This window comes from Engystomops pustulosus, chromosome 6 (assembly GCF_040894005.1).
Source record: "Engystomops pustulosus chromosome 6, aEngPut4.maternal, whole genome shotgun sequence".
In the NCBI taxonomy this organism is placed as follows: Eukaryota; Metazoa; Chordata; class Amphibia; order Anura; family Leptodactylidae; genus Engystomops; species Engystomops pustulosus.
In genome coordinates, this window is record NC_092416.1 from 34,190,721 (window position 1) to 34,215,267 (window position 24,547).

General features: G+C 43.0%; 1 protein-coding gene across 1 annotated transcript; it reads left to right on the top strand.

Moving 5' to 3' along the window:
• Positions 1 to 298: 298 nt before the first annotated feature.
• On the top strand, positions 299 to 24,240 carry OAF (out at first homolog). Its single transcript, XM_072155623.1, has 5 exons — positions 299 to 459; positions 2,014 to 2,278; positions 20,842 to 20,976; positions 22,139 to 22,319; positions 23,343 to 24,240. The coding sequence occupies exons 2-5, from the start codon at positions 2,063 to 2,065 to the stop codon at positions 23,615 to 23,617; spliced, it is 807 nt and encodes a 268-aa protein (XP_072011724.1). The 5' UTR covers positions 299 to 459; positions 2,014 to 2,062; the 3' UTR covers positions 23,618 to 24,240.
• The last annotated feature ends 307 nt before the right edge of the window (positions 24,241 to 24,547 follow it).

Here is a 24,547-nt window from a genome sequence, read left to right on the forward strand (position 1 = left end):
ACGTTTCGTAAATCCCATAGACAGTCTGGAGATTTCTTGGAATGCACATGGAATTGTAATACGGTTTTTTCATCCATGTGATATATGAACGGGATACGGAACTTTCTTTTATCAACAGAAAACTTTCTCTGAAGTCTTGAAAGTTTCTTCTAAGTACCAAAAAGTGTAAAAAGCCCAAACATTTCGGAGCAGAGCCTCATACGGGTCCTGTTCCCCATGCACTTTCCGGAGCCCCTGCAGCCCCCCGTCCTATTGTTGCCGCCGTGTGTCTGTCCCTTTAAATGAAGGGGCAGGTCCTGAAGGAAGTGACGGCCTCTGAGAGCCGCCGCCTGGGGGAGAACATCCCGAGATCCCAGTCCGGCCCGGGATAGTCTGCAGGCGGCGGATGAGGAGTGATAGTCTGCCGGCGGCGGTGGCGGGGGGCTCTGCAGCCGATCCGGGTGTCAGCATCTGCTCCGGGTGAGTGCGGCTCCACGCCTGACTACACTGGGGGTCGCCTATGATCCCCCTCCCTGGAGTCATGTTTACCACGGGACCCTTACCCCTCTAGCGATCATCGCCTGGTCTGTGGTGCATGGACGATGTGGTCCTTGATGATGATCGAATGATATATCATGTATTACACAACGGACCAATCATCTCCAACTGTAGACTACAACTCCCAGCATGCCCTGACAACTGCAGCATGGGACTGAAAGTTTTGCAACTTCAGGGGAGCAGTAAGTTGTCAGGGCATGCTGGTATCTGTAGTGCAGCTACAGCTGGAGCTCTGATTCTGACATTCATAGTGTAACATCTGGACAGCTGCAAGTTATCAGGGCATGATGGGATTTGTAGTGTTGTCACAGCCAGGTAGCTGCACATTATCAGGGCATGCTGGGATTTATAGTGTTGTCGCAGCCAGGTAGCTGCACATTATCAGGGCATGCTGGGATTTATAGTGTTGTCGCAGCCAGCTAGCTGCACATTATCAGGGCATGCTGGGATTTATAGTGATGCAGCAGCCAGCTATCTGCATGCTATCGGGGCATGCTGGGATTTATAGTGATGCAGCAGCCAGCTAGCTGCATGTTATCGGGCCATGCTGGGATTTGTAGTGGTGCAGCAGCCAGCTAGCTGCATGTTATCAGGCCATGCTGGGATTTGTAGTGGTGCAGCAGCCAGCTAGCTGCATGTTATCGGGGCATGCTGGGATTTGTAGTGGTGCAGCAGCCAGCTAGCTGCATGTTATCGGGGCATGCTGGGATTTGTAGTGGTGCAGCAGCCAGCTAGCTGCATGTTATCGGGGCATGCTGGGATTTGTAGTGGTACAGCAGCCAGCTAGCTGCATGTTATCGGGGCATGCTGGGATCTATAGTGGTGCAGCAGCCAGGTAACTGCAAGTTATCAAGGCATGCTGGGATTTGTAGTGTTACAGCAGCCAGGTAACAGCACCTTATCGATGCATGTTACATTTGTAACATTACAGCTGATTTCTATGGAGGCATACTGGGATTTGTAGTGTTACAGCAGACAACTGCTTTCTATGGAGGCATGCTGGGATTTGTAGTGTTACAGCAGCTAGTTGTCAGATTACTTAATGAATTATCATGGATCTAGTGTGTGTCCCATCCTCTTTTATGTTCCTATCCCAGGTCAGGGCTGGACAAGTATTAATCCGCAGACGTTTTGTGTCGTCCCGTAACTTCCCATAACGGTCTCCTAACGACTGACGTATGGTTCTTTCTCTCTATACGCATTTTTTCCCGATACTGATGTGACCTGAGTCAGTCGTTTTGGCGATCACCTCTCCTGTGTGTCCTGTCTCACATAATCCAGTCATTGTGTAATCTGCCCACAGTTTCCTCCTCTATCCTGGGATGTCTCACTATGTACAATGTGACTCTCATACAAGTCCGGGCACCGGCTCTGACCCGTCTGTATTTACTGTCAATACCCTCTCGTTTTACGCCGTTACTCTTCCGCTTTCATATAGGTTCCAGCTTTGAAACTTCTTCTTTTCTTTCCCCACAGTCTTCCCCAGTACCACTAGAGTTGCTGCCCTGGCACCCTCTGCCCGGTGATGTGTCCTCTGGTATCAGCCAGGCACTTCTTGTGGCTATTGTCTTTGCTGTGGTGCTGTAAAACAAGCCCCGGGGAACTGAAGGTTCGCGTCCGCCTCGAAGATGGTCAGGTAGCGGAGGAGAGCCTACAGGCCGACAGCGAGAGGGACTGTATCACTCTAGAGTTTCGGAAGGCAGATGGCACTTTTATCACCTACCTGGCAGACTTCAAACAGGTGAGTCCTGGTATAGGGCTACCAATAATTCATGGATCACTTATATCCCTTAAAAAATGTCCAATTTTTGTAAGGATGGTAAATTCAGTGGTACTCATTTCCCGATTCCCCTCCATGCTCCTTGGCATTTCCAAACCCGATGTCTCCTGCCACCCAGGAATCTGTTCAAGTGAGGTATCTTCACCCTAAAAGTCGGGATTAGGACCCAAAAAGTATGCGTTTGTGATGTATTTATACCTAGTCCTACACCTAAGGGCGCGTTCACACGTTGCGTTTTGGCCTGCGTTTTTATTGCGTTTGAAATGCATATACAACAGCTGAGGAGAGGTGATTTGCCTAATTACATCACTGTTAACATTTCCGTTTACAAAATGCATCGTAAATGTGATGTTAACGCACACGTTAACAAAGCATTAACGTATGCATTTTGTTAACACATGCGTTAACATTGCGTTTAAACGGTAATGTAATTAGGCAAATTACCTCTCATCAGCTGTTGTATATGCGTTGAAAACGCAACGTGTGAACGCGCCCTAAGGCTCAGTTTACACCTTTGTCAAGGCTTTCCGCTGCACGCTATCCTTTAGGAGAGAGTAATGGAACCCAAAAAAACGGAACATGTATGGAAGGTTAACTTTCTGTAATTAATATTAAAAAGACCTGAAGCTGTGCTATTTTCTCATTATATGATGATCGGACGAGGAATGGTACCTGCAGAAATCGGGTGTGAATGTCGCCAAACGTGCAAATCATTAGTGAATAGCAAATACAGTGAGTTAAAGGGTTGTACCACTAAAGACTCCAGATAAGGGCACGTTCACATGCAGCTTTACCGCATGTGGTTTAACAGCTGAGGAGATTTGCCTAATAACATTGCTGTTTAAATTGTGTTTACAAAGCACAAATGCGTTAACGGAACGTAGCGTAACATTACATCACTGGGGGTCCAACCTCTGCAACTCCTAGTTATTAGACGTTCCCTTAACCTACTCTGTGGATGAAACGCTTTGCTCACATGGGACAGTCGCTCCTTAAATTCTTTTTCCGAAAAAAATAAGAAATCCTCTTTAAGGCCTAGTACTCATGGCTTAGCTCATGAATTGGCTTGGGCAACAGTGTCAGCCTTTCTTTGTGACATAATGATAAAGCTGAGTTAGCAGACACCTCTGCCTCCCACTTACCTCCCCTGAAAACAAAATGATTGGGCAATCATGGAAATGATTGCAATCCAGTTGCCTGTTCCTGTTGTGTGTTAGAGGGAGACATCGTAGAGAGATTGTCGATCATTCCTGCAAAAATCAATGTTGGGCTACATTCACATACACGTATGGGGGACGTATATATGCGGCCGATGTATGTACGTCCCCAATAGCTACCAATGGGCGCACGGCGCCCTACGGGAGCGGTACGGTGCCGCACCGGGATATGGATAGGACATGTCCTATCTGTCGCCGGAATGCGGCGCTGTGCGCCATAAATTACTATGGAGAGGGGCAGGGGTGGGCGGCGCTTGCCCCTCCTCCTCCTCCTCTCCCCGGCGCTGACGTGTGAATGTAGCCTTGGCACTTTAGGGTCCCCTGAAGATAAAATATCCAATCTTATACCCTTGTACCACACAGATGACAATGAAATGAATGTAGTATATTTATAAGACATGTGTACCTGGTCCTTTTACTTTTGTTTTCTATAAAATATCCCGGATTAGGGTCAGAGTAGACGCTGCTGAGCAGTAAGGCTGTACATTCAGAGGACATAGCTGACATGGCGGCCCCCGTCACTGAGGAAACCAGCGCTGTTATTGAGACATTTGTCTTGGGGCGACTTGTAAAATCTTGTAGATCAGTCAGGACAAATCTACAGTGAAGAACATCTGAGGAAATAGGATCAGCTGTACCTTTATCCGACAGAGTTTCAGGGGACAATGAGGAAAATACTTAATGGAATTACCAGACTCTGGAGCCCCGACTTTTTGTTGAGAGCCAACATACAAAGAATAATTTGCTCATCTTTAATCATTTCATCTGTTTTAAAGAAGACACAATGTTTATGAATGACATTTTTAGTCAGACTTTTCTTTTTTTACCAAGACTACAAAATACCTTTTTCTATGTCGGACTGTTATAATTACCACTAAACACGTTTATATTATGGATTTTCTTCGTGCGGTCACTATATTTTTAGGGTAAATTTTACATGGGAGGGAAATGCCAAAATAATAAGGCAAGTGGATGGATTGTAAAAGATTTCATTCGCGTGTTGAAGAGGTTTCTCTGTATGGAATTAGTCTGTGGTAAAAATTTGTTGTGTGGTGTTTGCAGATTTAGACTGAGTGCTCACAACCATCTACGGTGGTCTAGAACTGCGGCCGTCTTACATTATGTGTGGTCACAGATCGGAGTCCCATCACACCATGACTGAGCCTATGGCAGTGGGAAGAGCACTCATTCTTCCCATCTCCCACAGGCCGCAAACTTGGTTTGTGACCCTTATGGCTGTATGCACCCAGCCCTGGTGTGGATCTGCAATAAAACCCAATGTTACACTGTTCACAGTGGTGCTGTTCAACCTCAGATCTCGGACACGTGCAGTTAACCCAAAGTCTACTTCTTTAAGTTGAGAAAGTTGGAGAACTTGAAGGGTTTTTCTAAGAATATGGGTGCTGTAGAAAAAAAAGAAAGTCCAGTGGCGGGCATCAGCAAGAAAGTATACTCAGGGGTCGCCAGACTCTCTTTGTACCATGGGACATCACTTGTGACGGAGGACAAAGAGGGTCCTGTGAACTTTCCCAGTTCCAGCCAGGTGGTCAGGTGCTGAAGACCATAAATTTCAGCACAAAGTGGGAGCAGGGTACCCACACTTGTATTTGAGTATCACGGCCATATAAACAATGGATTATTAGCTTATCTCCAGTTCACACGTTCCAGAAATTTTTCGGATGAACTCCACAGCACACTTATCTCTTGAGGATATGAAACAAGAAGTTAGAAATTCAAAAAATAACTTGTACATGGTCCACATGTAATGGGTGTGCTTCAAATTTACAAAAAAAAACTATGCCAAGCATGATTGACTTACAGTGGGACCAGACAATAACTTTTCTCCCAGCAAATCTCTATTGATCAGCTATCTAGCTGACGCCCCATGTGTCATGACCTTCGGGGTGTCATCTTCTGTGTATTTTGTAGAATAGAAGTTGCCTCAGCCTTTAAATGCCTTTGTTACTCCCAAGTTACTGCGGCTTAACTTTCTTTACTGTATGCCTCACCACCCCACCCGAGGGAAGAAGCTCTTTCATGTCATTTTTATCATGATATATCTTACAGCCGGGATATTTTGGCGTGTCTGGCAGGTACTGAGCTTTTCTCTGATGGATTTCTGGTCATCTCTGTGCACACGGCTGTAATTGTAATGTGTTGTGTTCTGCATGACCGGGATACATTTCTACGTGGCCACATCTGGACCACAGATGCATCTCCGTTTGTCTGAGGCTTCTCATATAGTCTGAATTGCTGCTCGGAAATTATTTGCAGTGGGGGAAAACAAAGCTTGTGTTTATACAGTCATTGGGAGCTGCCCTCACTGTCTTGGCTATGCTGTATCTGTCATTGTGGCAGCACATAGGGTTAAAAGTTTTTTGCAAAAACAAACTGCTATTCCTCGATAACATTGGAATTTTGGAATTCTTGTTCTATGACGCGACTCGGTAACTCAGTAATAAAATGCCTTAATAATTTAGGGTTTCAATTGTTGGGACTCCATGATCACTAGATCTAGTCCGGAGCTCCTATTGTTCCTTTATTGCATGACCACTCAAGTAGTGGTCACACGTGTCCCCTGATGCTGCTTGGGCTTCTTGAGTACAGAGTTTGACAGATTCGTAGATATATCAAATTGCAAATCTGTGGCTCCAGTTACCAATGTCAGAAAACGTTTGACACATATCCACGGTAACAGACTACAAACAGGGTTTGTGTAGTCTGAGCTTGAGAAAGATTTTATATATCTCTCAAGCTCAGAGTATAAAAACCTGCTTGTAGTTTGTTACCGTGGATGTATGTATATAGTAGTAGCATACACAAAGCCATAGTGCAGTGATGGCGAACCTATGGCACAGGTGCCAGAGGTGGCACTCGAAGCCCTTTGTGTGGGCACCCAGGATGTCACCCCAGGACAAAGTTCACCAGACAGGACTTGAATTTTCCTGCAGTTCTAGACAACTTGAGATTCTGCTTTCAATGCTCTATTAAGGTGACACAACCTTCACTGATTGGAACTGAAGGAAGAGTGAGAAGGTGTGAACAGGGCCAGAATATCTTTTGAGGTCCCTTGTTGGCAAGAAGCTACAAGGATGTCTGAATTTGCCCTCCAGCTTTCAACTTTATTGGTGTCCTCAAGGGGCTGATACGATTGAATTTTGTGGAACAACAGGGAGCAATAATTTACAGTTTAAATTGTCACATTGGCACTTGATGGTAAATAATTAGGTTTTGGTTGTTCCTTGGGCACCCGGTCTCTAAAAGGTTTGCCATCACTGCCATAGTGTGTGTGTGTTTGTGCATAGTATAATATAGAATTTGATTTTATTTATTTTAAAGTTTCCCAAAGGAATTTTCCCAAGTTGGACTGATAGTACCCCATAAGGAAAAAGGGGAACCATTCCCCTTAAGCATCAGGTTGACTATATGTCCTGTTATTTACTGCCCATGGTAGTGCCCGAAAACTCCTGTGCTTGGCTATTTTTAGCACTTGCATAGACCTTACATAAAGCAACTTGCAACTACCGTACATCAATTAGTTGGAAAGGTGCCCCTATTATCTCGATTGGTGGGACCTGCACCGATAACCTTGTCAATTCCCCATTCACAGCATCGCGAATATGTTTAAACATGTAAAAATCATTTTTTTGGGTGACCTTTTCACCATTCAAACTTCTAGAGTGAAGGGACCTTGAGTGTCTCCACTTTCTGTTCTGTTGATTTACTGCATTACATACAAGGAATAAACCATATCAGTAAGATCAAATCCAGGAACCATAAAACAATACAACAGCTCCATGGCTTCAACCCCAAAGTGCAATAGTTATAACCTGAGGGCATAGTCCTTCTCTATAGCTTGATCTTCGTCTTCACGAAAAAAGTGACCTGCTATGACCAGTTACCAGTGTAATATACTCATCAGACTCAAATCCTCCGGTTATTAAGGTATCTAAGGTTCAGGGTTTACAGTTATGTTATTATTTAATAAAAAAGTTCAGCAATTTAGCAATAACTACAAAACTATCTCTCCTGTACAGAACTAGAAATCTCTATGGTAACAGACTACAAACAAATCCTTTGTAGTCTGATCTTGTATTCCTTTGTTTCTAACTTTTAGCTAGCTTATATTCAACAGGGTTTTTTTTTCCCGTATGGGTTATTTTATGCAATAATAACCCGTTTCCCGTGTTATGAAGCCTGGTTTGGATTCCCACAATCCTCATTACTTTGATTACAGTATCTCTGCTGTGTCATTGTCCTGCGATCGTATTCCAGAGCTCTATGAGCAGCCGGTGGCACCTGCCCAGTTTGGGCTTTTGTGTCCTCATGTTTGTGCAGGTGAACAAACCTCAGATTCTGTCTGTATTCGCCTTTTCTAGAACCTGAGCTCTTGGGTTGGCACGGACGTCTCGTCAGAAGGTGTTTGTTTCCTTTTTTTTTTTTTTTTTTTTTTTTTTTTTTTTTTTTTTTTTTTTAATTTTGTGGAGAACATCTAGCAGATTTGTGGATGGGGAAACGCGTTTACAGATTATCGTAACTGGGTCATATTTTATATCTACTCTAGAGTGATGACCTCTGTACAGTGTGACATTTTATTGCCATAGGGATTACGCAGTGGACATTATAATTTACCACACGTGTAAATTTCAATGTAGGAAAACGGGGATCACCACTAATCCATAAAGTGGTGGTCCTTAATACACCCCTCCCCCATCCCAAGTAGTATAATTTCCTTGGCTTCACTAAAAACAAGCGTGGAAGGGATTAGCGGATCTCTGGAAAGCTTGAACTTGACTGAATTTTCCCATGACAATAAGTAACACTGGTTTGGGCCTGTATATCATTCTGGTGATTTAGTGTTCTCACATTAATGGACAGGTCCCATTTTAATAGTTAAAATCTTGTCTTTTCCAGTCCTAAAAGCTTTGAACCAGGCAGCAGGCTGCATGTTCTGGTGCTGGTCCATGTAGATAACTCCTCAACATGGTTGTGATATCAAGAGGAATAGGAAGGCCTCAAACCTTACTCCTACACAACTACGTACCGCTTCAGCAATAAGATACTTCAACTATACTGTTGAATAGTAATTGGGGAATACCAATACTAACTCTCACAATCACATTTTAACAATTGGGATCAGAAGGAAACTCCAGTATCCGAAAATCAAGTGCTCAAAGTCCTCCAATAATTGTAACCAAATATACAAGGCGTTTTGCAGTGTGTGCCAATCTCTCTGACAGGAAATTTGAAGTGGAGAGTAAAAATAATGTAAACTATTGTTTGCCGGCCCTACTAAACTACAGTACAGTAATTAAATGTGTGAACGGGACTAGCCAAACACTTTAGGTCACTCAGGTCAAAGGCTATCCTTCCAGACTTTTTTTCCTTCATATGCAACCATGGCCGAGCATGCATGGGTCCTGAATATGGAGATGGGAGAAGGGTACTGGTTTTCTTATTGCATACAAAAGCATCAGGGATGTTAAAATCCTGCAGTTGAAAGGGAACCTGTCAGCAGAAATTGACCTAATAAACCACTAGCAGCAGCTTAACACCTTGCACATCATGTTTCTTTCATGATCCAGTGTGGTGGCATCATCCAGAAAACAACTTTGATGGTTCATGTAAACTGGTTGTATAAAGTCAATGAGGAGGGCATTAGAACACTGAAGTCAAGCTCTCTCTTCCTCAGAAAGCCCTTTTTACTGTAATTGATGGTCCTGCCTCCAGAAACCTCCACTATCCAAATATCTTGACATCCGATGCACAATGTCAATCACAGAGGAGGATGCGTTCAGAGCTCCCCATCCTGACGTTAGTGTTTAACTATATGTAAAATAGATTATGAGCAGTCCTGGCAAATTTATGGTACAGACAGTCCCCTACTTAAGAACACCTGACTTTCGGACAACCCCAAGTTAAACAGACTTCTGGATGTTGGTAATTTACTGTACTTTAGTCCCAGGCTATAATGAACAGCTATAACAGTTATCACAGGCGTCTGTAATTTAAGCTTTAGTGTTAATCCTGGTTATTATGACAACCCAACATTTTTTTAAAATCTAATTGTCACAGAGACCAAAAAATTCTGGCCAGGGTTACTATTATAAAATATACAGTTCAGACTTGCATACAAATTCAACTTAAGAACAATCCTACAGAACCTATCCTGTACGTAACGCGGGGACTGCTTGTATTTGCAGACGTTAATCAGATGTTTATTGTAAACTTCCTTCTGCCATCCTTCTGTAAATCTTTGGATGGGTGTCTATATTGATGATTATCAGACTGCTGGTGGGCCTGATGGTGATTAGGGATCATCTGGTTCCGGCTTCCGAAACTGGAATTTAAAAGCTGAAGGATCTGCTTCATTTATGGGTCTTGGTAGGGCTTGTTAACTACATCTTGGCTATCAACTGATGACTCCATTTTCAGATTTGACTTTTGAATCCAAAAGGTGCCCATGATCCCTCTTGAATCATGGATTTATTACGGGGCTGTAGTCCTGAAGCAAACCGGGACTATGAGGTAGGGCGTTCGGCTTTAGTATAAGAAAAGGATCCATCGTACTCCCTGTATTTGACAAACTAAATAAATATAAAAGGATCTTACAGTATATCCTGTTTGTCTCCTGTATGGACACCTCTAGGCCTCGTGCACTGAGCCACGTTCAGGATAGGGCTCACAACCCAAATTCCCTGTTTTTTTTCCCTCACAAATAGTGTGTTATGTCGAGGATCCGCATGACTGACCAACTGAATTTATAGAAATAATAGGATATGCCGATATCTGGATGGTTTTCTTCTTCCCCAGGGTTAATTCATGGTCAAGGTCGATATAACTATGTCCATTGCGGAATCTCTGGATTGATGTTAGGAAATCACTGTCTGGAATGTGCGGGAAGATGATCCATGGGAACCTTCCACTTACAAAACTTGGTAGTTTAGCAAAAGCAATTCATGCCCTTGGGCAGCGTTCTGCAGACAACCAAGCAAAACAACTCTGGGGGGGGGGGAGCGAGGCACATACCGTGATGGTAAGCTTGTGTTTTTGTAAGGGAATAGGATGCAGAGTGATCAAAGAGGGGCCGCCATGATGTTTTGGGTTTTCTCCACAGTGACAAAGTTTATGGAGGTCTATGTCCTGTGCAGTGACCTGGACTCTCCATGCCTCTTCAGCACATAGGGGCTAATTTAGACAAAATCTGACAACCCCCATTAATCCACTTCAGCTCAGGTGTCTCCGGGTTTAGTTGTGTGACAGTAATTGCAGTCAAAATTACCTCAACCTAATACTTTCTCTAGGGTGGAATACATCCATTCCTTAATTTTGTGCATTTCTGAAAAAATTTTAACCAGTTATTCAAAAAATAAAATATCCATTATTTACATTACAGTTTTATGCCCCAGGCCTGTCTTGGCCTTTATATCCCTTTTGATCTTAGTCACAGTAGCTGTATAATTATGGAATTAAGTAATCTTTGCTTATATTAAGACGAGACAAATTGTTGCTTGCTCCTGGGGTATTTCTAAAATGTCTAATGGGAAAAGGGATCCCACATCTGGGAGATAAACCTGTCATTACAATAATGCCCCCCCCCCCCCCCATCATGTCTGAGGGCCACTATATCCAGTTAGAGGATGAACAAATGGGTGATGTGTATGTGCAATTGTCTTTCTTGTGGGAGATGATTGTACCCAAGTACTTGGCTTTGCCAGTGGCGCCCATATCGGCTTCACCCCTCTATCCACTACCCCCCCACCACCACCACCAACACCACCCCCCAAGGGGGTCAGTTTTTTGCAAATGAATCACATGTACAGAGTTACTTGCACAAAACAAGCTTTTATCTTTAAGCTGCCTTCATTGGTGGTCTATTCTGGCAATGGGGCTTGTGCTGGTCATTATTTATGGTCGACATTGGGGGTGGGGGGTTGTGTTATCTGTACATTGATTTCTAATTTCATCCACAGCTGTGGAATCCGTGAACCAAACTTCTTCTGCCACCTCTTTTCCCTAACTCTGACTCAATCTCCCCTAAAATGGTCCCAGATGCCATGACTCCAACGCCACAGTTGAGTTTTCCTGGTCACTGTAGCAGTGCTGAGATAAAAGCAAACATTCCTTCCCAATGCCTTATCTTGATCTGTAGCGGAGGAGCTTTACAACTGAGCATGTACATAATGGGCAGTACCCGATCATCTCAACTAAAAGCTTACATCGGGAGTGCACAGACAGAGACAATGACATGTGGTCTGTCAAGCCATGAGCTGCAGTCCGCACCCTCCTGACAGTCCAATGAGCACTTCCATAACTGATGGTGATGGTGGGTTGTGATGAGTGCAGCAGAGAGGTCCCCACCTCTCTCAGGTCCTCTCCTGCTTCTCAGGTTGCAAAGCAGAGCGGTCAAGGGGAAGAGAAAAAGAAGTTACCAGAAGTGGTAATGTAACCTATATATACTTGAGTATAAGCCGAGTTACCTAATTTTAACACAGAAAACTGGAAAAAACTATTGACTCAGGTATAAGCCGAGGGTAGGAAATGCCCCCAGTATACAGCTAGCCAGTGCATGCCCCCCAATATACAGCCTGCAGCCCATGCCCCCTGGCCCTAGTATACAGCCAGCGGCCCCCTGGCCCTAGTATACAGCCAGCGGCCCCCTGGCCCTAGTATACAGCCAGCGGCCCCCTGGCCCTAGTATACAGCCAGCGGCCCCCTGGCCCTAGTATACAGCCAGCGGCCCCCTAGTATACAGCCAGCGGCCCCCTAGTATACAGCCAGCGGCCCCCTGGCCCTAGTATACAGCCAGCGGCCCCCAGTATACAGACCCTCACAAAGAATGCCCAGCACACACTGTGATGTCAGGGTGCCGCTGATGTCACAGTACAGCTCTGGAGAGAGGGAGCCAGAACATCTATGGACAGAAGACGACCTCCTGAGTGGGCGTCGGAAGGTGAATACACTTTTTTTTTTTTTTTTAGACCTGACTATAAGCCAAGTGAGAGTTTCTCAGCTCATTTTTTTTTTTTTTGTCCAGAAAAACTCTGCTTATACTCGAGTATATATTTATTTAATTTATCTGCTCTGGGGTACTCCAGCATTGGTGTCTGGTGTCCTCGTGGATTGACTATATGCACATTTTTATCTGATTTTATGTGAGTAGAACCAAGAATAAAGAGTTTTTATTTGTTGAAGCCGTCTACGCTATGTCCATACTTATTTCCTCTAAAGAACTGGAAAAAGAATTGCAGCGATTTCGTGTCTGAACAGTGGCTTATTTCCAATGAAATCTTTAGTCTGAAAATATCTTCGTGGACTGTAGGAAGTCGTATATACATATTCATTGCAATAGAAAATTACAACAACTGTGAGCTCCGGTCAGATTAAGAAAACTTTTTAAAATTTACTCCAGCATTAGTAGTGTCATGCAGTGGGTTCTCTCTATAATTGTGTGCTTGTCAATGTGATCCTTAGACCAGTAAATGTTGTGAACCTGTTGCCTAAATCCTTAGCTCGGGAATAGAACAGACATTTTAAAGAAAGTTTCATAATTTTTTTATAATTTTTACTTATAAATTTCATGGAGTTTATTCATTTTATCACAACATCGTCTCCTACTCGGTGAATGAGGTGTCTCTGGCTCCTCTCATGATCTACGTATCAAGAACTGACACCTTCAGTTCCCCTCTGGTTCCCAAACGTAAGGAAGGGGCAGATGAACTCTAGTAACCTCATGGCAATATTATTTATGCTACTTGAGAATTGTAGTAAAGGTTCTTTGCTAGGTTACTTTCGAGCTAAGGACTTTCCCACCCATAAACATACAATTTCCATCACCTGATCCGATGAACATTTATGGTTGGAGGTTCTGATGAGAATTAGATCCTTCTCCTCATGGACTGTAAGCGGCTGCTTAATCCATCAGTGAAAGATTTTATGTCTGGTTTGCAGTTTTGCTGGATTTTCCATGTGTTCAGTCAAAACAATTGATGTGGATAAATGTCAAGGGATAATCCAGTTGTCCTCTCTGAGGACTTCATGACCACGTTGTATGAATAAGCCCCTAGAGAACCCAGATACTTATAAAGGATTTGTATCCACTGAGAACAGATCTTCATGGATATATCTGAGTATAGTTTTTGCTAAATACTAGAACTTCTAGTAACCTCTTTATAACAGAAGAACAATGAACGTCTCGTCTCTCATCCCCATCTCCACAAGCGTCTTAGTTTCCAGTTGAGGTCGTGTGATCTGTAGGCAGCCAGCAGATAAGATCTTATGTTGTACAAAAGACAACCTATTCCCGTTTTCCACCCCCCGCAATCTGTTTCCCATAAGCTGTGCCTAATGTAAGTTCCAGAGAAATAAATTTCACTTGAGTAAAACCTTGTGGCTTGTCTTCTGGGGAAAAGGGAAGAGGAAGAGGAATTCAATGCAATTTAAAGGAACATGAAGTATGTGATGATGAGTCCACGTGGTTTGCAGGATTTTCTGCATGCTCATGAAATATCAGTCTTGTAACAATCATGCAGAGAAACTTGGATTATAACCCCCATCATTGGGGCTCATTTACTAAGAGTCGCGGATCGCACTTTCGTCGGACTTGGCAACATTTTTTTTAAGGATTGCACGGCTTGGACAGGTGTTCTGCGCTGGGATTGTGGCGCAGCTGTGCTGGCTTGCATGCGACACAAATCGGGGGTGGCGTGCCGTCGGACGATCCAACTGATTCGGACTCGGTCCGGGAATTGACCTTCAAATGTGTCGCAAGACAATGCACTTGCATGCACCAGGAAGAAGAAGGTGAACTCCGGCGGACCTGAGTGGGGAAGCGGCACATGCAGGATATTGGGTGCACAATCTTGGTGAATTGCGTCACAATGCATTATCGTCGGACGGGGACCGTATTTTCGGACTATACGGCGCACCGGATTATAAGGCGCACCATCAATAAATGCCTACTAAAATGTCTAGGTTCATATATAAGGTGCACCGGATTATAAGGATGAATGACCAGCAGGTGTCAGACCTGTGCACAGTTCAAGGCAGCTGTTGTCTGTAATTACGGTTTATATATAAGGCGCACTGGACTATAAGGCGCACCATTGATTTCTGAGAAAATCGAAGGATTTTTTTGTGTGCCTTTATAGTACGAAAAATAGGGTAAGTAAATGTGCCCCACTGTATAGATTATATGGCACCTGTTTTTCTCGTAGAGGTTCCCCAGGTACAGATGTTATAAACCTCCGCAGGAACCTTCTGTCTCCTAGGTTTTTCGGGACTTGCCCTATCAAAGCTAATGTTGATATGGAAGATTGATGTTAAAGGGCTTTTCCATTGCATTGTAAATTTGAGAAAACCCCTTTAAGTGCAGTTACCATAACGCAGCCATCTATGGCCAGTCATGCGTGTCTTCTAGCAGTCTGCCTCGGTGTAATGTGGTCATTCTTTCGATGGTTCCTTATTGTGTAAAGAGGATTATTATTGTAGTATAGAATTCACGTGCTGTGAATCCGGGGTGTCGTCTGTAGGACTTTGTATGGTCTTTGAAGAAAACTTTTAGCTTTTTTCTCTTTGTGCTTGCTGAGAGAGTAAACATGAGGTATATGACATGTAATTCCAGGTGTCTTACCTCCACAGCTATGTAGGTGAATCATGGCACGCACCTCTGCTGGGAAATTGTCCGGCGTCTTAGATATTGCTCATGGAATATTTTATGGCGTTGTCTCACCTTTTACTTATTTACTCTGTCTTTTATCCACCTTTGCTTTTGACTTTTGACTCATCATTTTGATGTAAAGTACTAATTCACATTTGATGAACCTGCACCCTAAGGTGCCTCCTACATGCTGTTCACCAAAAAAAATTATCTAAATTCTCAAAAAAATTCTGATGAAGTCTTAAATAGATTAGTAGACCATACGTATATTAGGACAATGTAGGGAGTAAGATAAATACACTGTCCTCCTAGCAGGCATAGGCAATCGCTACCTATGTGATGCTGTGCCTAGACATCATGGGTTAATGGCACAAATGGAAAGAAAAAAAATGTTGTTTTTGTTTTTTTTTCTTTATAATACTTAAATCAGTGGGCTGTCATGCGATGTAGGAAAGGATCCTGAAGAAAGGACCCCCTGTTTTAGCTTGTATACTCCGATAGTAACGTACGAGAGAGGCTTGTTCTTAAGTTGAGTTTGTATGTAAGTCGGAACTGTATAATTGTAACCCCAGACAGATTTTTAAATTTTTTTTTGGCCTCTGTGACAATTGGATTTAAAAAATGTTGGGGTGTCATAAGAAACGGGATTAACGCTAAAGCTTATTTACGGACACCTGTGATAACTGTTACAGCTGATCATTGTAGCCTAAGGATAAAGTACAGTAAATTACCAGAGGTTTGTTTGTAACTAGGGGTCATCTGTAAGTCGGGTGTTCTTAAAGAGAACCCGTCATGCAAAATAACCCCCCTAAACTAAATATATTTTCATAAACTGCCAATAGAGAGCATTGCCTCTATCCCTTCATTGTCCCTCTACATGCATGTAAACCTAAACAATGAGGTCCTAAAGCTGTATGCAAATGACCCGTGAAATGTCCAATGAAGCATTAGCATATTCAAGCTGTCCACTCTATTCATGAGTGGGAGGCACAGCCACACCCCCAGTGCTTGACTGACAGCCTGTATAATGGTGTGAGGCTGTATAATGATGTGTTTCCTGGTGCTGGTGGTCACACCCCCTGCAGCCTGTGTGAGATACAACAGCTCCAGGCAGCCATGTTATAGCAGAACATGTTAGGTACTTGTGTAGCTGATGTCTGTGTCTCTTACATGTGTATTAGGAGGATGCAGCATGTCAGCAGATGCAGCACACACACTAGCAATGCTTTACTATACATTACATACAGCCATGAGCAGGGGGAGGAGAGGGGAGGGGTAACATGTGACCATCCTAATTTACATAATAAAGAATAGATGATTTTACAATGATTAATGTATGAAATGACTAGATTTAAGGCTGGGATGGAATCCATGTGAGCTGCTCCAACAGGTAGTAGTGACAGGACTAGTGACAGAGACCTGATGACAGGTGTCCTTTAAGTAGGGGACCGCCTGTATTTGAAAATCTGTTTCCTGAATCTGGACAGTCCAATGCATGCACTTTTTGATTTGGCATGGTTCACACTAGATGGTTCACACTAGAATCACTTATGTTCGTTATCCCATGAGTCTCTCGTTATTATCCAAGTTTTCCTATTCCAATGATGGAACGATGAGCTCAGGGCTACAATTTTTACTTGCATCACATATAACATGAAGGAGCAGGACTATACCAAGATTTTATTTTATTTTTTTTTTGTTTTGATGAATGTTGAACCATTTTTGACCGGGGAATAGGGTTTTCTAGTGGGAATAGGATGAAAGATTAGGATTGCATAAGGTTTCTGGGTTTATGATGTGGCAGGAAGTCTCCCTAACAATCTTGTGACTCAGCTTGAACTTTGTGTGGAAAGCTGGCGTGTCTTCTCTGCAGGTCGCTCTCCGTTTTCCTACCCGTCTCCTCCACCCACGTTGTATTTGTGTGTCACTTTTCCTCTGCGTGTTCCCAGGTTTCTCCCTAATCTCGTCTCTCTAACGCCAGAAATTGGGACGCTCCTCCGTGGTGTGTGAGGCTGTCCTCCGCTCCTCTTGGCGAGGCTCCCGTGCGCCTACACTGAGGTCACACACACACACACAGAGAAGTTCAGATTTTTTATTTTTCTGCCAGATTTCAGAAGAGAATAACATGATCTGAGGACATGGGCGGCTGGAGGCTGGATGTGCAGATTCCTGGGAGTATTGTTCTGTAACCGGATCCTGAAGGGAAAATTAACACATTTCTGCTTTTCCATTTTATACTCAAAAGATTTTTATTAAAGATTTTCAAGAACAACATAGAAAAGTAAATAAATCTCCACCCATAAATTATCAAGAGTCTGAGAGCAGATCTGTTCTAGTTGCCCATGTGAACCAATCAGAGCTCAGCTTTCATTTTCCTACAGCTTTTTATAAAATTACAGCTGATCTCTGATTGGTTTCCATGGCCTACTAGAACTTTTTACCTCAGTAAAGTGCTTTGGGGGAAGTGCATATACCTGTGTATAAGTCGAGTTTTTCAGCACAAAAATGTGCTCGGTGTGGCTCCTCTTCTGTCTTCTTCTCTGTGCTGTAACAGCCGGCAGAGACGACACTAGGATGTGCTGTGCCGGCTGGCAGATCGCGTGGACGCGTCTCTGTCGGCTGTTACAACATATAGAAGACAGAAGAGAAGCCGTAGGGACGGGCATTGGGACCGCCCTAAGGTGAGTATGTAAGTTTTTTTTATCACTTTCTTTTTATTGTTTTAGGATTTTAACAAACATGTATGCATTCCATACTCGTACATTTATATTTCAGTGTTGCATATTGTCATATTCTTGTTATTGTTGTATCTAAAGTATTTTGTACAAATTACATTATGCATTGTATAAGTATAGGCATACTAAAAAAAATTGATAAAACAAGTAGAACTAATAACGGTGCCTCTGCGTTCCTTTATGTTTTATAGTTGTAGTAATGTGGAGTCTTTGCATGTAAGAATCATAATGGATGGGCTGGGAGAAATTTAATCCCATCAGTCCATTTTGTTTCAAATGATTTCCTTGTACCTCTGCTGCATGCTAATAAAGATTCCATCTTAAAATTCCTGTTTGTGTTGTGTAATATCACGTTAATGGTGGGTAACACAGATGACTTCCAGTTTTTTGCAATTAGATTTCTAGTTGTGTTTAGAATGTGGGAAATAATTTAGGTGTGATAAAGGTATGTCTTCAAGGCCAGGAGATAATGAAGCAATGCCGGGGTCCCAGGGGATAGGGTCGGGGATGATGCTTAAGTTTGTTTTTGTTTTGTTTTTTATGTGCTTGGCAAACTGCTGGCTGGCTGTATGCTACAGGGGGCTGGGCAGGCTGTATGCTACAGGGGGCAGGCTGGGCTGGCTGTATGCTACAGGGGGCAGGCTGGGCTGGCTGTATGCTAGCCGGAGCAACTGCGCATGCGCGGAACTCCGGCTTGTTGGATGCCGCACACAACAGGGTAGGAGGAGTAACGTGGCTACTGGGGCGTGGAGTAGCCGCGCCGTGTAGCCTCGTGCCTGGCTACTTCACGCCCCAGTAGCCGCATAAGAAAATTTACATATTAAGGGAATAAAGTTTATTAAAAGTTAGCGGGGACGTGAGGATTAGCTCTAAAAAGAGCTATCCTCACGTCCCTTACATTTACAGTTCATTGTTCACGGCATGGAGGTACGTAGAAGTGGCCGTGCCGGGAGCTGGTTATTGCGCAATTCTAGAGTTGTATATATCCAGCGTGGCGGGAAGGGTCATGGTGTCATCATACGCTGGAGCCCGATGGGCAAGCGTATGATGTTCCCCGTGGCTTAAAATGGCATAAGGGTTGTCCTTTTATGAGCCACAGAACCATAAATCTAGACAATTTTAAAAAAATTATTATTTTCAACTCCCATTATGAAATTTGTGTTTAACTGCCTGTATATCTGGTTCTGTAGGTTGGGATCCTGATGGGATCTAAAAGTTCAGATTCTTATCTTGAAAAGGACACCAGAAGTATGTTTCTATGTGCTACAGAACTGAAGACTGGGGCTTCTGAAATAACTTTCCCTTTTGCATAAGAGGGAATTCTAGTAAAGACATTTCTTGCCCTACCTAAGGGATGATAGTTTAATGGGATGAAATTTGGTGACTTCTTCCCTTTCTGTTACAAGAAGGGGGCATGGTCTAAGTTGCAACACTGTGCGCCAAAAGATTCAGTGGCCTCGTGGTTTGGAAAATATCTTGAAGGAAAATTGGCCAATGACAGTTTAGCTTTCACTTCACAAACTGTTAAGGTAAAATGGGAGCTGTGCTGTGATTGGTTGTTGTGGGCATTGAGGCCTATTTTTCGGGTCAGATACTTCCTAGAACGAAGGTTTATATGGCCTTATATATTAGCTCTTTATTGCGCCAATACATCTAATGTATAACGTGACAGTAGGAAGGTTTGAGGTGGTGGGATAATATGATTGCAGGTCTGGGAAATCCGTGTTCCTCTGAAGTTGCTAAAAACTTTTTTACTCTAGTGTGAAATGTCTAAGGTACATGAGTGGAAAAGGAGAAAGTAAACTGCAACATATGGCATCTGTGAGGTCAGAGGCTAAGAAGTCAAATATTAAAGGGGTTGACCTCTTCTTCTCATGGTTTTTGTGTGTAAGTGTCCGGCGGGCGGGGGAGGATATTGGGTAATTTACCTGTATACATCTATTAATAGTTCTGCTCTGCTTTCCTGATATGTAAATGAAGTCTCCTATCTCATCAGATAACTGACCATAACTAATGGAGGGTCATATGATCTCTAACTGTCCTTGGGCAATCGCCCTGCCAGAACTTTAATCTTATGTTCATGAATACTATCACCAGGTCCTGGCAGGGAGATTGCTCATGGACAGATAGAGATCACATGACCCTCCATCTGCAGCCAGTGGCTTCACTTTACATATCAAGAAAGTGGTAAAGAACTTGTAATAGATGTATATTGGTAAATTGCCTAATATCCTGCCCCCCCCCCCCTACACACGCATTACAAAAACATGAGGTAAAGTGGCCAACCCCTTTAAATATTGTATTGTGATGGGAGTCTAATCTGCAGTTACTGCTGCTATGTGTGCTTCTTATACGCTGGGTGTACACCTGGCATTAAAAACATAGATTTGTAGACTTGGTGAGAGTGGGACCTCCGTTCTCTGGAGAGCTGGGGGTCCCGTTTTGATGGGTGGCAGTTCTGTGGATAGGTGACAACTTAAATACTTGAGACCATCCCTTTTAAAGGTTTTAGTTTGATAGGGGATAAATGTAAATCATAAATGAACCTTCTTACTGAAAAATAAAATAATGTGGCCGTGCTCCACCGCTGCTGCTTCATTCACACTACTCATCACAGCAGGAGGAACAGGGGAGTCAGGATCTCAGTCTAGTGACCAATAAATCAGACATGTATCCCAATGATTTTGGATATGAAGCCTTGTAATTAAGGCACGCCCCTTTAAATAATGTGCATGTGTTATCCATCTTCTCTACAGCCAAGTGAAGTTATTTCTGCCAATGCAACCTTATGTTTAGTGGTCAGATCTGTGATTACAGGACCTGGGACTGGGATTGTTTCTCCTTATTGGGAAAAGAAATGTTCCTTTTTTATCGCCAGTGGCTCACAGCAAACATTTCACTGTCTTTTTACAGGAGGTGAAGATTTTTCGGATCCTTATTTTGGGAGAATTAGAGCGAGGACAAAGCCAGTTTCAAGCTCTTTGCTTCATTACTCAACTCCAGAATAATGAGATCATCCCCAGCGAGTCTATGGCCAAGCTGCGACAGGTAAGGATAGGACATAATGGCGGTGATGTCATGGTCACACAAAACCGGATTGTTAAATCTACTTATCATTCCCTGAGAACTTTTCCTGCCAAATGTGTTTGGACTGCATTAAAGTGATCTTGTCATCAGAAAATGACTTCCTGTCTGATACTTCCTGTTCTGTAGAGATCACTTCTAAGCAGTCAGATAAGATCTCTATATATAGATAACACAGGATCCACCATTCTCAATAGGTGGGAGTCACTGCTCACCTCCTTCCCCCTCCCTCGGCACAGTTCACAGAGCATGCCCACAGCATTCCCACATGTCCGATCTACAGGTTCTAATGGATCACGTGAGCCTGAGTCTTCCCCATAGTCATGAAAATAACATTAAAAAAAAAAAACTGTCACTGTAAAATAAAAACAGTAAAAAAAAAAAAATTAAGTACTAAGAAGTGGACTGTTGTTTTGGGGTTTTTTTGGGTTTTTTTTCCTTTGTTAACAATGAATTCCATTCTCATGGTTTGACTCCTTGTTGGGTGCAGAAGGTCCCTACATTAAGACATTCTTAAGTTTGATTAAGAATTGCTGGTATTTCCTGACCTAGATTCCTGACCCGATGAGGATGGCGGATGGTTACTGAAAAAAATTGAATTTTACTGTTGACCCCATTTTAAGTCACCACATAAAATTATCCATAAATCCAAGTACAATTGTAAAGAACCAGTAGAGCCACAACGTGCCTGATGCATCAGATGGCAAACCCTATCTCCACAACAGTGTGAACATGGCCTGATAGTTGAGTTGTCCTCTGTTAAGTTATGACATCCCTTCCTATCCATACATTCTTTTATGCTAATGGGTTTATTAACAGAGGCTTGGACAACTCCTCGTCAACTTAAGACTTGAGGATATTTTCCCACTCTGATTGTTAGGGGTCTAAACTTTAGTGATGCAAAGAGCTGAAAGCAGCAAGACACCAGTTTGTGGTTGTCCTGTTTCATTGGATTTTCGGGCCCTTCATCCTCGGCCTCCGGTGGCTGCCTGGGCCCTTCATCCTTGGCCTCGATAGCTGTGCTAGATCAGTTGAGTTAGAATTTTGCAGCGCCATAGGTCATGTGACCATTACATGGCTGATTTATATCAGATGCACTTTAATCACATTTTAATTGTTTCCCTAGAAAAATCCACACACGGTGCGCCAGGCTGAAGACCTGAGAGGAATCGAGAATCTGCAGATGGACGTAGCTGTAAATTTCACTAAAGGCATCCAGTTGAGCTCTCACGTTCACAACATCTGCTCCGAGGCCAGGGAGGCAATCTACACACGGCAGGAGGATGTGAGGGCGTGGCTAAAGAAAGGTAAGTCTGGACTTTACTTGAAATACCTACTGGGCTAGGCCTCCCCTAAAGCTGGAGATCACCTGGGTCTACGCCAGGTTTCATTGGCCCACCTCTTCCTGACAAAGCCCATGTGCGTGGGTAAATAGGAAATTCCCTTATCAAGAGGAAAGTTTATGCGATATACAAGATTACATATATTTTTTTTCTTTTATAGTAGTAGTATTACTTTTTTTTTTTTTTTATATGCTTCATAAAATATGAGGCACCTCTCCTGTTATTTCTGCAAAACAATTATGGAGACATTTTGACAATGAGTAGGTACTCATTGGACAGAGTATATAGGGGCACGCCCTACTGCTGGTAACGCCCTGTTGTCAGTTTATTCAGAAAGTTTTAGTGAGACTACCACAAAGTAGTGTAAGTAAGGTTGAAGGTGGCCAAAACCCTTGTGGTTAATCCACAAGCTCTTCAGAGTGACCCGTTTTGAGACATCCACTCCTTATGTCAATCATTTCCACTAAAATACATAATAGTGTTGGGTGCTGGAGCTGTCTCTTGGGTTCATAAGATTTGCACACCCTTCATGGATCTGGGTTTACGTTTTTTGAAGAACGGCCAGTATCTAAAGAGTGATTTATCTCAAGATCAGGGAATCCTCTAGGATTTCCTCAAAAATCCCAAAGAAGTAAAAGTATGTAGGATCACTGTTGCCACAAGAAGGGGAAAATGCCCTGGATGTTCCAAATGCGATTTCCCTTTTAAAGATATAGTGGTCAGGGAAGGACTACTTTGTGTCTTAAATATGGAGAATGTTGAGGACCTCATAATAGAGCATTGTGCATCTACTTTTCTTCTGAGTAAAGGATGGGCACCCGCTAAAACTAATTGTGTGCATTAAAGGGTCTGACTTGTTAGACTGGTTACCATCCAGTGAGTTGATCTTGGATCTATGTGCCTCATATAGAAGCCATCATACGGTTCTTGTCCTCACAAGTCTGACAATGTTACATCTTATTTACTTCTTTCTCCTTTCTCTGTAAGGTGTTGATGGATCCATGTTCGAAGTCCTTCCTCAGTCGTCGTCATCTCCTGTCCTTCACCCCTGCAAGGTCTGCACTCACGACTGGAAAGCCTGCATCTGCTCGTATCGCCTAAGTCTAGAGTGGATCCCTTGTAGCTTAAAGTACTGCAAAACTCGGGATTCCTCCGGCAAGACCACGTCTTACAAGTGCGGGATCCGCAGCTGCCAGAAAGGATACGTCTTCCACTTCTACGTCACCCAGAAGCAGCTATGTCTGTGGGATGAAGAGACCTAGGACCTCACTATCTACTCCAGTGTGCCCATACATGAATTAGGACCACAACTTCTTAAGATCCAACACAAAAGTACATTTGCCTTAAAGACACTTTTTATACTGTGAAGTTTTAGGATCTTCTAAGGACTAGACGCACATCTACCTTACATTTTTGCTTTTCTCTTGTGGCTGAGAAGAATCCAACGTATCCATATGAAATTGCACAATGACTGAACCTTCTCAGCGCGCCGATGTGCCTTACCACGAATAGAAGCTCCAGAAGATGTACCATTGTAGGTCTCCACTAGGACATTATGGAGAGAACCAGTATTAAAGGAACTGTGAATATATGGGATGGATTTAACTTTTCCTTTTGTCAGAAGGTCCAGTGATCAAATTTTTTTTTTCTTCAAGGTAAATTTTTTGCTGGTCCTCCTGGCATCTATGGGTTAAATGTCCCAGATTCTCGCCGTGCCTTCTTCACTCTATATAATGTATTTTTAATATAGTTCTGATATTTTTGTATGAAGAGGCCCTTTTTGTTGTTTCTTTTTGTATTATTTGCAAAGTCCAGAAAGGAGAACCTTTTTTTTGAACAAAGTATTTATCATTTGTAAAATGAATAAAAACGATTTCTAAAATTGTATTTTATGCCCGTTCTACAAGGAATCTGCATTGACGTTGGATGCGGCATAAGTTACAGTAGTGTCACCGCCTCCTGATGTTAAATCGGTGATTATTGGGAGTTCTAAGGAAAGGAGAGATAAGGTGGGGATGGCAAAAGTTTTAGAGCAGTGATGGCGAACCTTTTAGAGCCTGAGTGCCCAAACTTCAACCAAAAGCCAAGGCAGGGCAGCAATTTAAGCAGTAATTTATTTCACCTCGTTCTTTGACAACTTTTAATTGTTCAGCCTACTAAAGACACCAATGCATTTAAAAGGAGGGCAAATT